The 20,647-nt window shown below is 35.0% G+C and overlaps 1 protein-coding gene and 1 pseudogene across 2 annotated transcripts in view; one reads left to right on the top strand and one right to left on the bottom strand.

Moving 5' to 3' along the window:
- The window catches only part of FBXL5 (F-box and leucine rich repeat protein 5), a 59,279-nt gene that overhangs the window by 35,368 nt on the left and 3,264 nt on the right, over positions 1–20,647 (top strand). For both annotated transcript variants that reach the window (XM_036279343.1, XM_036279336.1), the window contains exons 5-10: positions 846–1,028; positions 3,273–3,398; positions 8,479–8,627; positions 9,248–9,330; positions 10,462–11,187; positions 17,159–17,307. In XM_036279343.1, the coding sequence (XP_036135236.1) occupies positions 846–1,028; positions 3,273–3,398; positions 8,479–8,627; positions 9,248–9,330; positions 10,462–11,187; positions 17,159–17,307 (1,416 nt within the window). The remainder of the gene's footprint in view (positions 1–845; positions 1,029–3,272; positions 3,399–8,478; positions 8,628–9,247; positions 9,331–10,461; positions 11,188–17,158; positions 17,308–20,647) is intronic.
- On the bottom strand, positions 4,202–5,152 carry LOC118641792 (annotated as a pseudogene).

The raw sequence follows: 20,647 nt of genomic DNA, 5'->3' as shown, positions 1-20,647 counted from the left end.
TCCTTAAATTCATAGTACTTTAACAATGAATCTTTTATATTTTATATTCTTTCTTTTTTTTTAAACGTATCTTTATTGTTGAATGTATTACAGTGTTTCCCCCTTTTATATTTTATATTCTTTATTGTATACCTCATTTGGTTTTTTGTTTTTTCCCCAGAAAATTGCTACTGAACTAATACATTATAGGACATTAGACACCCAGTGTCTACTTTCTACAGTAGTTGCTAACAAAAGGTTCCTGATAAATGTATGCCAGCATTAGAAATATTTACATTATATTGTCTCAATGGCTCATAAATAATAGACATATAAGTAGGTTAGGGTATTTATAGGTTAAAAATTTATATTTCACATACCTCTTATGTGAAATGTGAAAAGGGACACTAGGAAGATTCTGACAGGAGTCATAATGCATGAATGGAAAATGTGAGATTTGTGTATGTCATTAAAAAGGCCTTGGAGATCTCATAATCTGACTGACTCCACACTTGTTGATTTAAAGCTGTATAACCTGTTGGGTTTCTTTTTCAAATGATGCTGCTTATGCTACAAAGTGAGTATTGTTTTTTCTGTGACGCCTTTGTAAGAGGAAGTTGATTCTGTGTTTGTTATTGTAGCTCCCACTGATGAAGTATGATTTGAGCCATGATAGTTTAACCCTACGGATTCTTGACAAGTTGAACATACCCATGTTACCTCTAATCCATGTTATTTCCTTTTCACGTCTTGCAAGCAGGAAGCAGTGGACTTTAGGCACTTGATTTTATTTATAGAAATGTGATGTAATTTCTTACTGCATTTTCTCTTACAGCATAATGCTAAAGTTTTCTTTTTTATTTCAGAAGCGGAAGTGTCAGAACGATCCACAGGTATAACCCATCTTCCTCCTGAGGTAATGCTGTCAATTTTCAGTTATCTTAATCCTCAAGAATTATGTAGATGCAGTCAAGTGAGCACCAAATGGTCTCAGCTGGCAAAGACTGGATCGCTTTGGAAACATCTTTATCCTGTTCACTGGGCCAGAGGTATGTGAATGGGACTTCTAGTTTGTTTAAAAAATATTTCAGTCTTTTATTTTATATTTTTAATAAATACTCATAAGCAAGGCTAGGGACGGAAACTGAGATGTTGAGTAAAAGTAGATTTCACAGTTAGAAAATGTTCTTTGTATGCATTTTGGAGAAGCTAGCAAAGCTGAATGAACTATTCATGGGTGAATTATGTGATGTTTGTAATTTCCTTTAAAGTAATCAGGAAAAAATAGTTGGAGAGAGAATGCAAAGTAATTGGCAAAATGTTGACCATTGTTGAAGATGGGTGATGAGTACATGGTTATTCATTATGCTACTTTTTAAATGTTATTTCTTTCCACTTTTGACTATGTTTGAAATTTTCCATAACAAAGGTTAGAAATAAAATTGATAGGGTGTCAGAACAGCTTTACATAATTAGATTATTTCAGTATTTAAAAAGTACAGAATAAATTATATAAAATATAATGATGAGGCACCATCATGGTTGCTGTTTAGTAGTGACTCAAAATAACCATCTGTTTTTGTCTTTAGCATTTTATTTGTGTGATTAGTAATATCTCATTCAGTAAATCAAAATTTTATGTTAATTAATTTCATGTGGTTACTTTTCTACATGTGAACAATTAAAGAAAATTTCTTTTCGTTAGTATATATAATGTAATCACGGGATAAATGCAGCGACTATTGCACATATATATTTTTTGTTACTGAATTAAAATAATTTCTAGGTGCATATTAATCTCAAAATTTATATTAAGTTATTCTTAGTTTTCTATAATTTGTCACTTTGACATGAAAATATACATTTCTCACATAATTTAATTATGAATGTGATTTAAAAGTTTTATTTTTTTACATTAATATGTAACACTAAAAATATGCTCTTGTTAGATATTTAACATATTTTTAGTAAAAGCTATTTGGAATAGTGGGTGGGCTTATATGATCTAAATGATCAGAATTAATATTTTTATATGGCATAATTGTTTTCTTTTAGGTGTAGGATAATGAAAGTCAAACGACAAATATGAGTGTTTTAAATGCTTATTTTGCTTAGCTATATTTTGAATTATGAATAGTTATTAGGAATTAATATGTAATGTAGGTATTTAATATAAAGATCAAATGTGATGTGCTATGCTCGACTTCTGTGAAGTTAAGTGGATCTTAATATGTTTCTTTTTTCTATTTCAATATGCTTAAAAAGTTCCAATGGAAATGGTTTTTATTTATTTATAGTATTTATTTCCAATTGTTCTCACTCAGATTAACACTCCTTAAAGGGATGTTTTAAAATGTCTGGAGACATTTTTGTTTGTCCCGTTGGTGGGAATGTATACATAATGGTCTTCAGTAGGTAGAGGCCATGGTTGCTGCTAAACACCTATAATGCATGGGACAAGCCCCTGCAACCAAGGCTCCCCAGCCCAGAATATCAGTAGTGTTGAGGTTGAGAAACCCTAATTTAGATGTAATGTTGGGAGTTTAGTAAAGTAATTCGGCTCTGTCTCTCACTTCACAGTAATAAAATTTAAATGCAGTATATTCTCCAGGATCTTTAAATTTATGATTTACTTTACCTGATCTTTCCCTTTTACTTCTGTTCCTACCTCCTTCTGAATTGCTGACTAATTCACTACTCAGCAGAAAGTCTTGGCTGCCTTTTCTTTTTTTTTTTTTTAATCCTCACCCGAGGACACTTGCATTTATCTTCAGATAGAGCGGGAAGGAGAGAGGGAGGAAGAGAGAGAGAGAAACCTTGATGTGAGAGAGAGAGAGACATTGACCCATTGCCACCCAGGGACAAACTGCAACTGAGGTACATGCCCTTAGCAAGAACCGAACCCGGGACTCTCCGGTCTGCGAGCCGATGCTCTAACCGCTGAGCCAAACCGGCCAGGGTGCCTTTTCTTTATTAGCTATCATCCTAATGGGGATATTGCCTTAGCCAGTGCGAAGCAACTGTAGGGGAAAAAGTTAGGTTGTTTTCAGTGACTCTAAAATTGCTGGTAAGATTATTGATAATTATTTTTCATTCTTTTTAGTATGTCCTAAATTGAAGTCTTTGCTTATTTAAGTGTAATTTTTTAACCATAATTGATATTTTTAACAATCGCTAGCCCATTGCCTAGGGCTCATATTTTCTGTGTGCAGAGATTTTTATTATAAATATGTTATTTTTTTTGTAATGGTAGCCAATCTAATCTTATTTTGTTCTTTTTATTTGTTGAGTAGGTGACTGGTATAGTGGCCCAGCAAGTGAACTTGATACTGAACCTGATGAGGAATGGGTGAAAAATAGAAAAGATGAAAGTCGTGCTTTTCAGGAATGGGACGAAGATGCCGATGTAGATGAATCTGGTAAGCTGTTTGGAAATAAAATGATTACATGATGCTTTAATAATTAATACTGTACTAAACAAGTAAATACTTAGGTATTAACATTTATATATTTTATATTTTCTATAGAAACTATTGTTTTTAAGCCTGCTACTTTTTATTTTTATTTTTATTTTTTTGTTTAAAATGAAAATTTTATTTGCTCAATATACCAAATAGGATGCAAGCACTGTCATGACAAATATACAGAAATGTGCAGACCAACATAAAACAGTATTTAGTTTAAATGGAGGGGAATCTCTTTAAATGTTATGACAACATACTCCCAAGAAGAATTTTTTCTTCAGTTAATTATACATTTCAATAAAATAAAGGGTAATGGATTAAGTGGAAGTTAGCTTGTGAATTTTCCTTAAAAATAAAACTCCAACTCTATTAATCCATGCCAGTTAAACACTATAACTAAAATTTCCAAATAAGTGCAAAAGGAGATGAAGGGGTTAGTTACGTTTTTTGCTTGAACAGCCCAGAGGAAAATGGTTACTACAAATATAGCAGGCAAACTGTTAAGACAGATTGATGTAGAACTGTATTAAATTTCAGTCTCAGTGCTCATCTTTAGTATGGCACATTTTGGTTCATGATACAGTTTAATGCTAAGACAGATCCCAATTTGTTACAGATGCACTTAGGTTACTATTGCTTGTTTTGTTTCTATATATATATATATATATATACACACACACACACACACATATATATATACACACATACACATATGCATATATGTATGTGTGTGTGTGTATGTATATATATATTTAAAAAGCCAGTATACTTCCACATACAAAGGCAGGTTTTCCCAGGAGGAATTTATAGGAAGTAGTCTGGTGTGCGCCGGGTAACATGAGGCTCTCCACGACGAGGTGCTGGGTCAAACTGAAGGAAGGAATATTTTAAAGTGTCATCTAATTCCATGGTAGCAGCCTGGTTCCCACAACGATAACAGTAATTGGGTGCACTGAAAATGGTTACCACATTCCGATCATGACACCACTTGTATCTCTCCATTACAAGTTGGTGAGGCGAGAAACCAGGGTGCCACCATTGACATGATTAAATGTTTCAGAAATGTCTTGTCCACATGTATAGCCAGCACCACCTGGTGAAATACCCCGTCCACCACGATCATCTGGATCTGATCATAACAGATCACACATTGGGCCCTCATGTGGAACTTCTTGTAAATGATCCAGGGCCCTTATATGATCCAGTGTATCTGTGGATGGAGAGAGGTCACCATGGAGGCAGAATATCTGTCCATCTACTAAAGCTGTAAGTGGAAGATAGTCAAATAGATCTGTAAAATATTTCCAAACATTGGCATTTCCATACTTTCGTAGGCATTCATCATAAAAGCCATGTACTTGGGTAATTTGTCGGCTTTCAAAGTTTCCTCTCAATATTGTAATACGTTCTGGATAACGCACCTTTAATGCCACTGAATAATAACCTCTGTCTACATAGTCGCCCATGAACAGATAGTTTGTATCTGGTGATTTCCCTCCAATTCTAAAGAGTTCCCTGAGATCATGGAATTGACCTTGCACATCTCCACAGATGGTAACAGGACAACGAACCTCTTGCACATTTGATTCTTTTGTTAAAATTTCTTCAGCCTTTTCTCACAGCGCCCGCACTTGATTCTCGTTCAGCTGTTTACACTTGTTCAGCTGCTCGACCCACAGGTCCAGCTCCTTGGTGACCGCCTTGTCCATGGCGGCCCAACCGGTGCCCAGCCGCCTCCCTCCCTGCCCCCACCACCCCTCCTCCCCTGGGTGCCATTCCCCTGCCCGGCCCTGCTGCTGCCAGCTCCCAGCGGGAGAGGAAGGAGCCGGGGAGCGTAGCCACGGGCTCCACACCCCGGCCAAGCCCCCGGACGGCTCCGGGCGCGAGGCCTCCAGGAGACCCCGGCCATCCTTGCCTGCTGGGCCGTGCCCAAGAGTTGGTAAAGGGCCTGGGGAGGGGGGGGAAGCGGGGGCTTCAGCACACCTTTGGCCACTGGCTGCCTCCCGCCCACGGGCCTCTCCCCAGGCCTACTACTTTTTAAACTTTGAAGGAATAATCAGCATATTTTAAATGTATTCTATTTGAATTAATTTAAAAAATGTGTATAGGGTTTCTCATGTTTTTATATTTAAACACTTTAAAAATCATAAAATTATGGCTGTTCTTATTTAAATAATGTACATTCATTATAGTGCTTTGCAGTTTACAATGTTTTTAAATATGCTTGTCTGATCAGTTCAGTTGTATTTATCCAGTCATCTGTGGCCCAGAGTAAGGAGCATGAAGCTGTTGAGTCTGTTTTGTCTATTCTTTTTTTTAACTTGAATTTATGGAGGTGACATTGGTTAATAAAATTATATAGGCATCAGGTATACAATTCTATAGTTACATCATCTATATATTGTGTGTTCACCACCCCAAGTCAAGTCTCCTTCCCTCACCATTTATCCTCCCTACGTGAATCTGTTTTTTCATTTGTGAACAGTCATAGCACTTGCTTCCCATGGCTGTGGAATTGAGAAGTAATCTGTATGAAAATTCTTCGCAAAGTAAGGGACTAGTGTAGCCATTTGGTAAGCCCTGTGGAAGAATTCATGGGTGAATAAGACTTTACCCCTAAAGTACTCATAGGTGAGAACAATTTAGAGTACATGATCCTTAATTCAAAGCATATAATAAGAAATGCATTTTAAAAGAGATGCAGAAGATGCTGTTTGGGAAAGGAGAAAAACAAAGTTTGTCTTAGATATTATTCAGATAATACTAAAAGATGATGAAATAAAAAAATTAACAGATATTGTTCTACTTGGTTAAACTGAACATATATGTTCTATTTGGTTAAACTGAACATACAGGAAATTTTTATTTATAAATTGCCCACTTAAAAAATAGCGAGCTGGTCTGGAAGAAGAAGTAAACATGTGATAAGCAAGGACTATAAAAATTATTCTTTCGGCAGCAAGTTTATTTGTATGGAATGAAGGTGCTACATTTCACTCTAGTTTCGAACCTTTGGAAGGTGCTACATAAGGAAGAAAGGTCTGTTCCAGTTAGATTTGGTGATGTGCTTACCCAGTGCAGGTACTTTCCCAGCATGGCATTAATAGTGCACAAAATGGGGAAAGAAACATCTCTGGCCTTGTTTAGCTTAAAATTTGGAGAGAGTAGGCAGATAATAAATGCAGGCAAAATATATACTGTATTAGTGTCAAGTGCTGTGGAGAAAAAGAAGGGCAAGAGTACTAGGAAGAGAGAAAAGTTAATATTTTAAATAGAGTGATTCAGTAAGGTCCCCTGAGAAATTTGAGCAAAGACCTCAATGAGGTAAGGTCTGTATGCAGATGTCTTCTTAGGAAAGACTTGATTTATCTGTTCTGAAAAATTAATTCATAATACCCATGTTGAGTTTTAAAGGCTTTTACCAAATTGTGTTTGTTTCAACACTTAAAGATAGCCAAAGTTAAGGCTATTGTTTTCTTACACATTGAAAGGGAAAAATTAAGGCTATAATGTTAAGGCCTTTATAAGATAATATTATATGTCTGTTCAGTTATTTAGTGAATCCTAAACTTTGGATATACCATATATGTTAGTGCTTTTCTAGCTTAGCTATCCTTACCAGTCTTGTATGAAAGTTAATGTTCTTCATAGAATGTTTAATTTTTTAAAGATTTTATGGCAAACAGTACACATTTAGATAGGGAGGGCCACAGAAAGAAATATCATTTGGCAATAAAATTATAGTAAAATAAATAGGATTAACTGAAAGTCATTTTTATCCCCATGTTAAATATATATGTCTTGTCTAAAGGAGGAATTTAGGAGAACATCTATGAACATGGAACCATTAGTTACATTCAGAATTGTTCTTTCTGCTTCTATTTCTTTTGTCAGCTACACTGTTCTCTGTGTGTGTCTAATGAGACTTCCTTAACTTACTTGGTTAAACTTTTTTTATATTTAGAGACATTTAAGTTAGGTCTTCAGCCCTGGCCAGTTTGGCTCAGTGGATTGAGCATCATCCTATGGACTGAGAAGTCCCGGTTAGATTACTGGTCAGGACAGATGTCCGGTTGTGGGCTCAATCCCCAGTGCAGGGTGTGCAGGAGACAGCCGATCAATCTGTCTCTCTCACAAATATGTTTCTCTCTCTCTTTTTCTGTCTCAAAAAACAATAAGAAAATAAAAATTAGCCATGGCCGGTTTGGCTCAGCTGTTAGAGTGTCGGCCCTTGGATGTGTCTCTCTCACATCAATGCCCAACCCCCCCCCCCCATCTGAAAATAAATGGAAAAATATCCTCAGGTGAGGATTTTAATTAATTAATTTTAAAAAGTTAGGTCTTTAGGCAAGCCTAGCAATAGCACCCCAAGAAAGGTGATAAAATTATTAGTTCATTCTTTTTTAGTGTAGTGTGTTTCTTGCCTTGTATCAAATTGAAGTTTGGTTTCTGTTGTTGTTACAGTAGTGCATCCTGTTGTAAACATCTGAGCTCTATAGAAATTATTAAGCAAAAAGCAATAGCCATGCTCATTTTTAACTTCTTAAAAACCCTAAAGTATTTTACCTGCTTGATTTATTATGATCAGGCTGACATAATTGTTTCAAATCTCTTTCAGCTCTTTGTCCCTTTTATTTAGGTAAAATAACGAATGGTACTTTTATTATGGCTCATTTTTCTTTTGATGTCCTATATTCTCTTGAAGAACACCTAATACTCTTCAAGTAGTCAAATTTTTTTTCTAAAACTGTTTTCAGTGCCTTCAAGTACCTTATATGGGAAAAAAATAATACCTTCCCTTTATTCTCATTGTAAAACTTTTCTTTTCTCTTCTTTTGCCTTGTTTTAGTTGAAGCCAGACCAGTTAAATATTAAGTCTTGGAGAGTAAGACCTTGTCCATTTAGCTTGCTTTGCATACATAAGGGAGTTTAAGGATAGCAAAAAGTATTTTGTATTTAATGATTTGGTGATTCCTTGAGTAGCCTAATTATAATTAGCATATCAAGTTCTTAGACTCTTCATTTCATTTTACAGAAGAGTCTGCAGAAGAATCGATTGCTATCAGCATTGCACAAATGGAAAAACGTTTGCTCCATGGCTTAATTCATAATGTTCTGCCGTATGTTGGCACTTCTGTAAAAACTTTAGTATTAGCATACAGCTCTGCAGTTTCCAGCAAAATGGTATGTATAAATTAGCACTAGTTTGGGTATTGACAGAAATTAGCAGTGATCTAAATTTGGTTTATTTATTCCTGAGTTTAATTAAGGGGGGGGGGGGAACCTTACCCACGAGAGTAAGCATGGGTAGGCATACACTGCTGACTTTTACACTGTTTCATTTCAGTTCTCACAGTAATCCTTCTGCATAGATATCATTGTCTACACATTATACAGCGACTAGGAGAGGTTAAACAATTTAGTTTTACAGATGTTAAGTGATGAAGTCTAGTTTTATATGATTCTTTATAATATATAAGGCATGGTCAGAAGGGCAAGTGAGATTAAATCTGTTTTATAAAAATGTATCTTGTGTCGTCCTGCATCAGAATCTCCTTGGGTAGTCCTTAAAAATGTAAATTTCCTGGGTCTGAAGTCACAGTTACTAAAACAGTTTCTCTGGGGTTTGAGCCCAGAATATATATATATATATATATATATATATATATATATTAGCAATGCAGATTTGAAGTGATTTTTGCATGCACAAATGTTTGAGAACCTCTGGTTTATGTTACTTAAAGTTGTCTGCCTCTTATCTATCGGGAGTGTGTAGATCTTCACAGGGGTGCTTTTCCCTTTAGGTGAGGCAGATTTTAGAGCTGTGTCCTAGCCTGGAGCATCTGGATCTTACCCAGACTGACATTTCGGATTCTGCCTTTGACAGGTTTGTCGTTTTGAATATTTAAATAAGATTTCTAACCATGAATCCATAGGATTGTTCTGTAGGTCCTCATTTACATAATTATAGTTTAATCATACCATTGTTTTTTATTGTCAACTCTGTCATGTATGGCTGTAACTTGGTAGCACCTCCAATTCTTTGCCTCTTTGGTCCCAGCTGATCCAAAACTCCAGTGTGTATCATCCTATCATTTTTATAATCCTGTACTGTGTCTAGGCCTCTGAGCCTTGCTGTGCACTCATGTTTTTTTTTGTTGTTGTTGTTGTTTTTATCCTTACCCGAGGACATTTTTCCATTTTTTGTTCAGGTAGAGTGGGAGGGAGAGAGAGGAACAGAGAGCGAGAGAGAAACATCAATGTGAAAGGAACACATCGAGTGGCTGCCACCCGCACAACCGACCAGGGCCTGGGACAAACTGCAACCGAGGTACGCGCCCTTAGCGGGAACCGAACCCGGGTCTCTCAGGACCGCAGGCCGACACTCTAACCGCTGAACCAAACCGGCCAGGGCTGTTTTTAAGATGTTTTCAATTTTAGTTGGTTCCGAGTACTCTTTGGCAAAGCTTCCCCTTACATTCTTCATGTGTATTCTGAAATAACATTTTATTCAAGGTACATTCTTCACAGATTTTATTTCTTTGAGTGCCACCAATTTCCTTCTTAGTCTATGTCACTGTCCTTTTTTAAATCCTGGCATTTATATCAGCACCTCTCTTCCTATCTCAGAGGGAGAGGTGCGCTCTTCTCTGGCTAAAGCTAATGCTCTACCAATTCCTAGAGCTTGTTTCTTCTGAACCTTCCTGCATGAATCATTAGTTATTCTCTCTCTTTTTTTTATGTGTGTACAGCTTTACCTTTACTGGTTACTTTTCAGTAAAATAAACGAAGTCTTCTCCTTTCCTACCCTTCTGTTAGGTTACTCTTAGTTCCTTATTTCTCTTACTGTATTTTTGTATCTCTAGTATCTAAAATAGCACCTGACAATATATATTCAGTAAATGTTTGATTATATTAAATTTAAAGTATTTTTATTTTTTATGTACTTATGCACAGTCAAATGCTTTTGAAGAGTTTAACAATATCTACTAATAGTCTTGTTACTTCTTAATTATAGTTGGTCTTGGCTTGGATGCTGCCAGAGTCTTCGGCATCTTGATCTGTCTGGATGTGAAAAAATCACAGATGTAGCTCTAGAGAAGATTTCTAGAGCTCTTGGAATTCTGACATCTCATCAGAGTGGCCTTTTGAAAACTTCTGCAAGCAAAATCACTTCGACTGCATTGGAAAATAAAGACGTCACCATGCGGTCCACCAGGCAGTATGCTGGTTTGCATGATTTAACTAACAAGGGCATTGGAGAAGAAATAGATAATGAACACCCCTGGACTAAGTCTGTTTCTTCTGAAAATTTCAATTCTCCTTATGTGTGGATGTTAGATGCTGAAGATCTGGCTGATATTGAAGATGCTGTAGAATGGAGACATAGAAATGTGGAAAGTCTTTGTGTAATGGAAACAGCATCCAACTTAAGTAGTTCCTCCTCTGGCTGTTACAGTAAGGACATTGTTGGACTAAGGACTAGTGTCTGTTGGCAGCAGCATTGTGCTTCTCCAGCCTTTGCATATTGTGGTCATTCATTTTGTTGTACAGGAACAGCTCTAAGAACTATGTCAGCACTCCCAGAGTCCTCTGCGTTGTGTGGAAAAGCATCAAGGACTAGATTGCTTAGGGAAAAAGACTTTATCTACTCTGGGAGTGAAAAATCTGATCAAGAGACTGGACGTGTACTTCTGTTTCTCAGTCTGTCTGGGTGTTATCAGATCACAGACCACGGTCTCAGGTAAGTAATCCCTTGCAGAGTATTAGGAAGTGGGTATGTTCTCATTCTCAAGTGGAATATAAAATTTTGAATCTAAATGTCATGCCTTCTAGCTGATTTATTTATCCAGAAGAGTTAACCAAGGTTTGTCCCACTTTCAAGTGGCGGAACAACATAACTTCCACATGAAGTTTTCGGTCCGTTCAGACACTTTGTGATACATGGAAGAACATAACTTTAAAGTTTAATAAATACTTAGCAGAAGCCTGCAACTTTTCTGTGGTACTTTAATGGATGTAAACAGGAATAAGATAAGAATTTTTACTTGTAATAGAGAAGGAAATATGTATACCATATTCTGTTGGTTGGTTTTTTGTGTGTACATTCTTTAAGGGATTTTGAATAAAGATTCTGTGGGGATCAAAGAAGAAAGTGAATGATCAGAAAATGTAATGAAGAGATGGCACGGAACTGAACCTTGAAGAAAGTTGAAGGATTTTGATAGGTGGCAGTGGGAGAAGGGGTGATTCCAAGCAGGGGGTCACTTGAGCACACAGTTATGGTTGTTCTCAGCATTAATAATGTACAATAATTTTTTGATTATTGGAAACATTATATGTTTTCTGTTTTGTCTTCTAATAGACTTGAAATTTAAGGCTTTTTAATGATTGGGTGTCAGATATATTAAAACAGTGAAAATTCAGTCAGCATAAAGCCTAATTAATAGTTTCTCTTTTCAAGTATGTTCTTTAGCTGATGACATTGAACTTGATGGGGAGTGTTCAGAGGAGACTTGGTATCCAGTTTGGTTGTAGTGAATAGTGGGAGACCAGGCTGTGACAGAGTTTGAATCCAGGGCAAAATTCATTGGGGATGGGAGAAACACAGGAACTATCTTACATGATATTATTTGGACTGGTAGCTAGTAAAAAAAGTCTGAAATCTGAGTACAGATGGTCTCATTTTACTCAGGTTGAAGGAATCTTTCGGAATCATTTAGATATTTATTGAGCACCTACTATATGACTTGCCCTGTTGTAATAACTAGGGAGCCAGACAAATTTCCTGCTTTCATAGAGTTTATAATTTATTGGTAGAAACAGATAAAAAACATAATATCAAACTCAGTATTCTGAAGAAAAATAAACTAGGGTTACAGGCTAAAGAATACTGAGGATGCTTTTTATTTCATGGACAGGAAAGGCCTTGAAAAGAAGCATTTTTGATTAGAGATCAGAATGAAGTTAGTAATTTTTTGTATATTTTCTATGGAAAAAACTAGCAAAATAGAAAGCACAAATTTAATATGTAGAAATAGTTAATTTGCATTCATTATGTTGGTTTAAAAAGTATTTCAATTAACCAGTTCTAACTCTAAGTACAAGTGGTGTCAATAGGTTAGAGAACAAATACAGTTCATGTAAGCAACTCATCTTACGGAAACAAAAGAGCTCAACTTACGGGAACAGAAGTGCTAGTTGGGAGCATTCAGTGTATCCTTCTGCGTTACGTTTCAAACTAAATAGAAGCCATAAGGAACAGATAATGTTGTGTGTAGTGTTAATGTCACTTTTTAAGGTTTTCATAGAAATGAAATAAAATAAATCTTGGCTGTGATTGAATAAAAATAGACTCTTAATGTAAATCCCCAACCTCTTTGGCCCCCTCACATTGCCATTAATTTTTTGGTACAAGCTATTCTTTCTCTCCTTGAACCCCAAGGCAACTGCTCCTTAAATTTTTACAGACAGCATACATATAGTTGGGTCTTGCTTTTTTTGATCCAGTTGAATATTCTCTGTTATTTAGTTGATTTGTTTAGACCATTTACATTTAGTGGAATTAATATGGCTAGATTTATGCTTACTATCTTGCTGTTTGTTTTCCCCTTGTTTCATCTTTTTTTTTTTATTCTTATTTTGTCTCTTCCTGACTTGTTTTAGATTTATTAAGTACTTTCAGTATTTATTTTATCTGTACTATTTACTGATACCTCATTTATTTAGTGTTTGTTTCAGGGATTGTATGCATCTGTGTTTTTTTTTTCTTTTTGTTCCATTGATTTTCAGAGAGAGTAGAAGGGGGTGGAGAGGGGGAAGAAACATCCATGTGATAGAGACACGTCGATTGGTTGCCTATCACATATGTTGAGACCAGGGCCAGGGATCGAACTTGCAACCCAGGGACATACCCTTGACTGGGAATTGAGCCTGTGACCATATGGTGTGCAGGCCGATGCTCTAACTACTGAGCACACCAGCCAGGGCTGTATGTATCTTTTAAAAATCATGAGAAAATATATATATCATAAAGGTTACCATTTTAACCATTTTTAAGTGACATTAAGTACATTTTACAACATTGTATAAACTTCACCATCATTTCCAAAACTTGATCATCATCAAGACAGAAACACTGTAACTATCAAACAATAACTCCTTAACCTCCCACCTCTCCCAGCTTCTGGTAATTTCTATTTTACTTTCTGTCTCTATGTTATTTGCATTTTACATCATAGATACATCATATAAGTAGAAACATATAATACTTGTCCTTGTGTCTAGCTTATTTCACTTACATAATGTATTCAAGGCTCAGCCATGTTGTAGCATGTATCAGAACTTCATTTCTTCTTATAGCTGAAAAATATTACCACATTTTGTTTGTTATTATTGATGTCATCATTGATAGACACTTGGTTTGTTTCTACCTTTTAGGTGTGAATAATGCTGCTGTAAACATAGGCGTACAAGTATTTTGTTTGAGTCCTTGTTTTCATATCTTTAATTTTTTTTTAGCAATGTTTTGCCTTGGTTAAAATCATTCTTAAGTATTTTAATTTTTTTGATGCTATTGTAAATGGAATTGGTTTTTAAGTTTTCTTTTCAGATTCTTCATTGCTAGTGTATAGAAATTTTTGCATGTTGATTTTTATATCCTGTTACTTTACAGAATTTATTCTAATGTTTTTGTGAATTCTTTAGCATTTTCTATATATAAGATCATGTCATATACAAACAGATAATTTTACTTTTCCCTTTCCAATCTGGATGTTATTTATCGATTGCTTTATTTTTCTAGTCTAATTGCTCTGGCTAGAACTTCCAGTATTAGAGTAAATGGAAGCATCCTTAGTGGACATCCTTACCATGTTCCTAATCTTAGGGAGAAAGGTTTTGGTCTTTTACCATTGAGTATGTTAAATGTGGGTTTTCCATATATGACCTTTATCATGTTGAGGAAATTCTTTTCTGGTCCAAGTTCATTGAGTGTTTTTATCATTGAAAGGTGTTTGATTTTGTTAAATGCTTTTTCTGTATCAGTTGAGATGATTATATGTTTTCTCACACCTTCATTCTGTTAACATGGTGTGTTACAGTGTATTAAGTTGATTGATGTTCATATGTTGAACCACCATTGCATTCCTGGGGGAAAACCCATTTGGTCATGGTGTATAATTCTTTTAATATGCTCCTGGATTCTAGTTTGCTAGTATTTGTTGAGGATTTCAGCATCAATATTTATGAGGGATTTGGCCTGTAGTTTTTTTCTTGTGCTTTTGTCTGGCTTTGGTATCAGGGTAATACTGGCCTCATAGAATGAGTAGGAAGCCTTCTTTCTTTTCCTTTAGTGTTTTGGAAGAGTTTGAGAAAGAGTTTAAAAAATTATTTTAATTGTTTAATTACAGTTGGCATACAATATTACATCAGACTCAGGTGTACAATATAGTGATTAGACATTTATATATACCTTACAAGTGATCACCTGAAAAATGTAGTAACCATCAGACACTATAGTATTATTGTTAATTCTCCTTTAAATGTTTAGTAGAATTCACCAGTGAAGCCGTCTGATTTTTGCTTAGTTGGGAGGTTTTCAAAATTACTAATTCAGTCTCCTTACTTGTTATAGAGGCCTGTTCCAATTTTTTGACACTTTTTGGGTCTTTAGGGAATTTGTTCATTTCATACAGATAATACATTTTCTTGGCAATATAATTGTTTATGATACTATTTTATAATTTTTTCTGTTTCTGTAAAATTGGTGGTAGTGTTCCAAATCTCATTTCTGACTTTGATAATTTGAGCCCTCTTTCTTTTTTTCTTAGAAAGTCTAGCAAGATATGAAATTTTGGACCTTTTTAAAGAACCAATTTTTTATCTCATTGATTTTTCTTTTTTTTTTTTTTTAATATTTGTTCTAATCTTTATTATGTCTTTCCTTTTCTAGCTTTTGGTTTAGTTTGCTCTTTTTCTAATTTGTTAAGGTGTTCAGTTAGGTTATTGATTTAAGATTGTCATTTTTAATGTTGGTGTTTAAATTAAATTTTGCTCTTGGCTCTGTTTATGCTGCATCCCAGTAGCTTTGATTTATTGTGTTTTTGTTTCTATTCAACTCAGTGTGTGTGTGTGTGTGTGTGTGTGTGTGTGTACGTGTGATTTTTAATTTTTTTTTAGCCTATTGGTTGGTCAATAGTGGATTGTTTAATGTCTATATATTAGTGAGTTTCCAGTTTTCTTTCTGTTAACTGATTGGTAGTTTGATTCCAGTGTGACTGGAAAATATACTTTGTATAAGTTCAACCTTTTTAAATTTATTAAAACTTGTTTGTGGCTTTATGTGGTCTATCTTAGAGAGATAGAATGTGTCTTTTGCTGTTCTTAGATGGAGTGTTCTAAGTCTGTTTGGTCTAACTGGTTATGGTATTCAAGTTCTATGTTTTTTTGTTTTCCTATTGACCTTTTGTCTAGTTCCGTGTTACTGAAAATGGGGTATTGGTCTCCAACTATTTTTGTAGAACTGTCTGTTTTTTCCTTCAATTTTGTTTCATATATTTTGGGATTCTGTTGTCAGGTGTCTGTATGTTTATAATTGTTTTATCTTCTTGGTTTAGTGAACCTTATATCAATATATAATACCCTCCTTTGTCTCTTGTACCCTTTTTTATTTTTATATTCTTCACCCGAGGATATCTTTCTGTTTATCATTAGATAGAGTGGGAGGAAGGGAGAGAGAGAAACATTGATGTGAGAGAGCCATATCTACTGATTGCCTCCTGCATGACCCAACCAGGGCCGGGGATGAACCACAACCGAGGTACGTGCCCTTGCCGGGAATCAATTCTGGGACCCATTGGTCTGTGGGCCAATGCTCTAACTGCTGTGCCAAACCGCCAGGGATCTTGTAACCATTTTTTAAAAAATTTAAGGTCCCTGTTGCTGGACAATAGTATAGCCACCCCTGACTCTCTTTTTGTTACTGTTTATATGGCATATGTTTTCTCATGCTTTTATATTTAACCTCTGTGTGTTTTTGCATCTAAAGCAGTGGTTCTCAATCTTCCTAATGCCGCGACCCTTTAATACATTTCCTCGTGTTTTGGTGACCCCCAACCATAAAATTATTTTTGTTGCTGCTTCATAACTGTAATTTTGCTACTGTTATTAATTGCCATCGGAAATATGTGTTTTCCAGTGGTCTTAGGTGACCCCCGTGAAAAGGTCGTTCAACCCCCAAAGGGGTCACGTGACCCATAGGTTGAGAACTGCTGAAAAGTGAGGTCTCTTACAGAAAGTATATAGATGCATCATGTTTTTTAATCCAGTCTGCTAATCTTTGCCTTTTATTAGGAGTGTTTGATTTACATTTAGAATTATGTATACAATGTACTATTTGATTCTTTTTTTTTCTCCCTGTCTGTATTTTTTAAAAGTTATTTTCTTAGTTGTTACCTTGGGGATGCAGTTAACAGAACTTAAAACAGCCTAGTTTGACAACCATCTTAATTTAAATTATATGCAAACACACTATTCTTATATAGTTACATGTATCCCTGCCTAAGAATGAGATTAGTTATCATGCTTTATGGAAATTTTAAAATTTTCTCATCTAATTGAAGGTCTATTAATAGTGGTCCAGTGGGCCATTGGAATGGAATTCATAAATTTTCGTAGACGAATGCGTTCTAATTGCTGGATTGCTTCTCTTACAGGGTTTTGACTCTGGGAGGAGGGCTGCCTTATTTGGAGCACCTTAATCTTTCTGGTTGTCTTACTGTAACTGGTGCAGGCCTGCAGGATTTGGTTTCAGCATGTCCGTCTCTAAATGATGAATACTTTTACTACTGTGACAACATTAACGGTAATGCCTTTTAACAATGAGAGAATTTTGAAGGAATTGATTTAAAAATTTTAATAATTTGCATCATTTTTAGGGTTTCTATTTAGTTTTCTAGATGTCTAATTACCAAACTATTTTACTTTCCAATTTAGTCCTTTATATTTGGTAAAAATAAAAAATCACGTTTTCATTTATTAACTTCTCTAAAAGTAATTTTTTTTTACAGATATTTCAAATATCCATTTTGCCATATTCTTGAGATATGTAATAGTTTAGTCATTTCAAAATGACAAGTTGTAGAAACACTAAAATTCTTATAGTTTTGGGCAATTCCTCTAGAATGATATAGCACTCATTAACAATGTAGATGTATTGGTGTCCTAGATATATTGATGATAGACAGTTTTCTAGTGGGACAGCTTTATAAAATGCAGTAGAAAAAGGAAGACTTTGGTTATGTGAACTCCTCAGGGATCCTGGGTCTGATTCCAAACAAATCATGGAAGATTGAGGAAGGTGGTGAGTGATGAGGTGCTTTAGACATGACTAAAATTCTTATAGCATTTTGAAGATTGATTTCTGAATCTACTTCTAACAATCATCAGATAAACATTTCTTGATTTTTGTTTTGATTTTTAAGCCTGTCTACTCTGCCATAGGCCTGTTCCATATCCTTTTGCCGAGTATAGTGAGGGCCCTTTTGAGCATTTGATATTCACTGGTAGAGACTGATATTATTAGAAGAATAAAAAGCTGCTCTTCAGTATATAGTAAGCATTTCAGCTCTCCGTATTATAACTGGAAAACATTTAAATGGTTCAGATTCTATGCACTTGTCTTTTTACACCAATATTGTTGTCTGAGCCCGATTCATCCTAAGATGGTGGGAAGATCGATTGGGTTTCTCTCAGGCAGAACGATGGGCAGGAGCTAGGAAGACCAGAGGAGGAGTCTCTTCTTTAATTACATACCAGCAGGCAGAGAAGTTACAAATCTGCTATTTCTCGGAGATTAGATTTTCTTAAAATATATATGAAGAGACAGGAGTAAGCATGTCTTATTTCTGGAATCACATTGGTGATGCAGAAGTTGACCTTTCGTGTCTTGAAATAGCAATGCTAAGTTGGAGCATTTCTTTGCTCTTTGTTGCCGTTGGTGTATGTATAATCAAGGAGTGGTGAAGTGAATGTCTAAAATTTTAGTTGCTAAGTGTACAGAAACAAAGTATGATCACTATAGTGAAGGACTAGCTTCTTATATGGATGCAGTGAGTTTGAGATTTTTTTTTAAATGTACAGTTATATTATTGTAGGTGCAGTATTGTACTTCCTAAGGCTTATAGGACATATTGTGAAAAGTAATAAGTAATAAGATAGCAGTTATTTTTATAAGGAAAACATATGTATGTTGCACTTGAATTGTTCAGAATGATTTCAACATAGGTTATGCTTGTAGGGATAAATCTTCACGACCTAATTTGTTATATTTATTTTTGGGTATATAGATGTTATAGGGTGGGGGAGGTTGGTCTCAGTTCATTTTTATGATCTGCCTACTTGTTTTGTGTGTGTAATTTTTTTCACTTTTTGAAATAATTTACATAATGGGATAAAATATTTAAAATCTTTTGCACTTTATTAGGATGTTAAAATTTCTTTCATCTTAACTGGTTCGGAATATATAAATTTTAAAGTGTTCCAAAGGAGCTGACACATTTCTTTTGTTGAATTTTAGATTTTTTTTTTTTGATAAGTGAGTGGTAATTTTCAATAAATGAATTTTAATGAAGATATCTGACTTTGAAAGATGTAGAAGGAAATTGACGGTGCTTATATAATTCAGTATTAAGTCTCTTTTTACATCTTCTTAAAGCATGATGTGGGGAAAATGGAAATCCTTAAGGTGTATAGGGTGACTTGTCATGTTAACTTGTATTTCAGAGTTCCAGCCGGTTGCTCTGATATAATCTTCCTTAAAAAGATATGGACAACATAGAAAGTGTTAGAAAAAGCTACATGGCATCCAGTTTTGCAGGGTGACATGATTGATCCAGTATCTTTCACCACAGCTCAACCTATGCAGTGAATAGTTAGTGACTGCTTACGGCCACCCTTTTATTATTAATTTTGAAAGTTAATATGCTTTGTACATGGTCTTAGAATAATAAGGAGCATACGTAGGTGATAGACTATATTTTAAATATTTGAGAGTAACACTTAACTAAAAATGTATTTTGTGAAAAGAAAATTTACATAGTTAGCTACCAGGTTACTAACTAAAAGAAGTGAAAACTGATAAGCACTATTCATTATCTAAATAATAAATGATAAGTAAAGCAGAATGATCTGTTTCCTAAGCACAGGCAGAGATTTTGCAGAGGATGATTTAATAATCAAATATTTAAACAGTACCTACTGTGAGGAAGACACTGTACTAAACATTGATATAAAATGCCATTTTTTATTCTTCTGAATGATTCTTCATGACATTTACATTTGTTATTTGATTGATAAACTTAAGATTTAAATATAAAAGCCTTCTTAGCTATAATATTTTTAAAATGTAATTTAAGAAGTGTTAAATGGAATTGCATCATTTTAGAGCTCTGAAAACAATGATAGCAAATAAACTTTGTGTACTGATTTGCATTTCAGTGTATGTATAATGTATGAATTAAGATAGATTAGCTCATAGATTTGGAGGTGACAGTCTCAGATGCTTTGCTCTCTTATGTTTCTAATTTAAGTTAAAGAGGAATTAAAGGTAAGTGAAGGTAAGTGCAGATATACATCATAAGTAAGATGCGTAATATCAAGGAAAAACAAATCATTCAATAATAAAATATTTAGGTAAATAACTACAGCCAACATAACATATCCTAGTCATATTTTCTTTCCAATTCTGCCTCACTTTTTCTGTTACCCAGTTGTTCCCTTTCCTGAACAGTCTTTCTGTGATGCTTCAGGGTCTTACTCTTAACATTGCTTACGCTTTCCAGGCTTCGGAAATTGTACTCTCCCATTTCTACATATGAGACTGACCCACGTTAAAGATATGCTTGTCTTCACTTTGCCCCAGGTCATCGGCAGCATGCAATCTCTTGATGGATGGCATCCCTTTGATGGATTATTAGGATCAGACACCTGCTCTGTCATTGACTTTAGGATTGGATTGTAGTCACTGTTACAGTTATTGTTTAAGTACCCATAGGCTTCCTACTTTCACATTTGAAAATACTGGCATATTAATTCCCCCTATTGACTCTGTTCACTTAGGATCCCACTGCAATGCAGATATTTTAGTCAGTATTTGAGGGAGGGGGCATATTTTACATCAGCGAGTGAGAACTTTGTTTTGTGAT

Source organism: Molossus molossus, unplaced genomic scaffold (assembly GCF_014108415.1).
Source record: "Molossus molossus isolate mMolMol1 unplaced genomic scaffold, mMolMol1.p scaffold_m16_p_1, whole genome shotgun sequence".
Lineage (NCBI taxonomy): Eukaryota > Metazoa > Chordata > Mammalia > Chiroptera > Molossidae > Molossus > Molossus molossus.
Note: the sequence above shows the minus strand (reverse complement) of the source record. Positions and strands in the feature narration are given on the sequence as shown.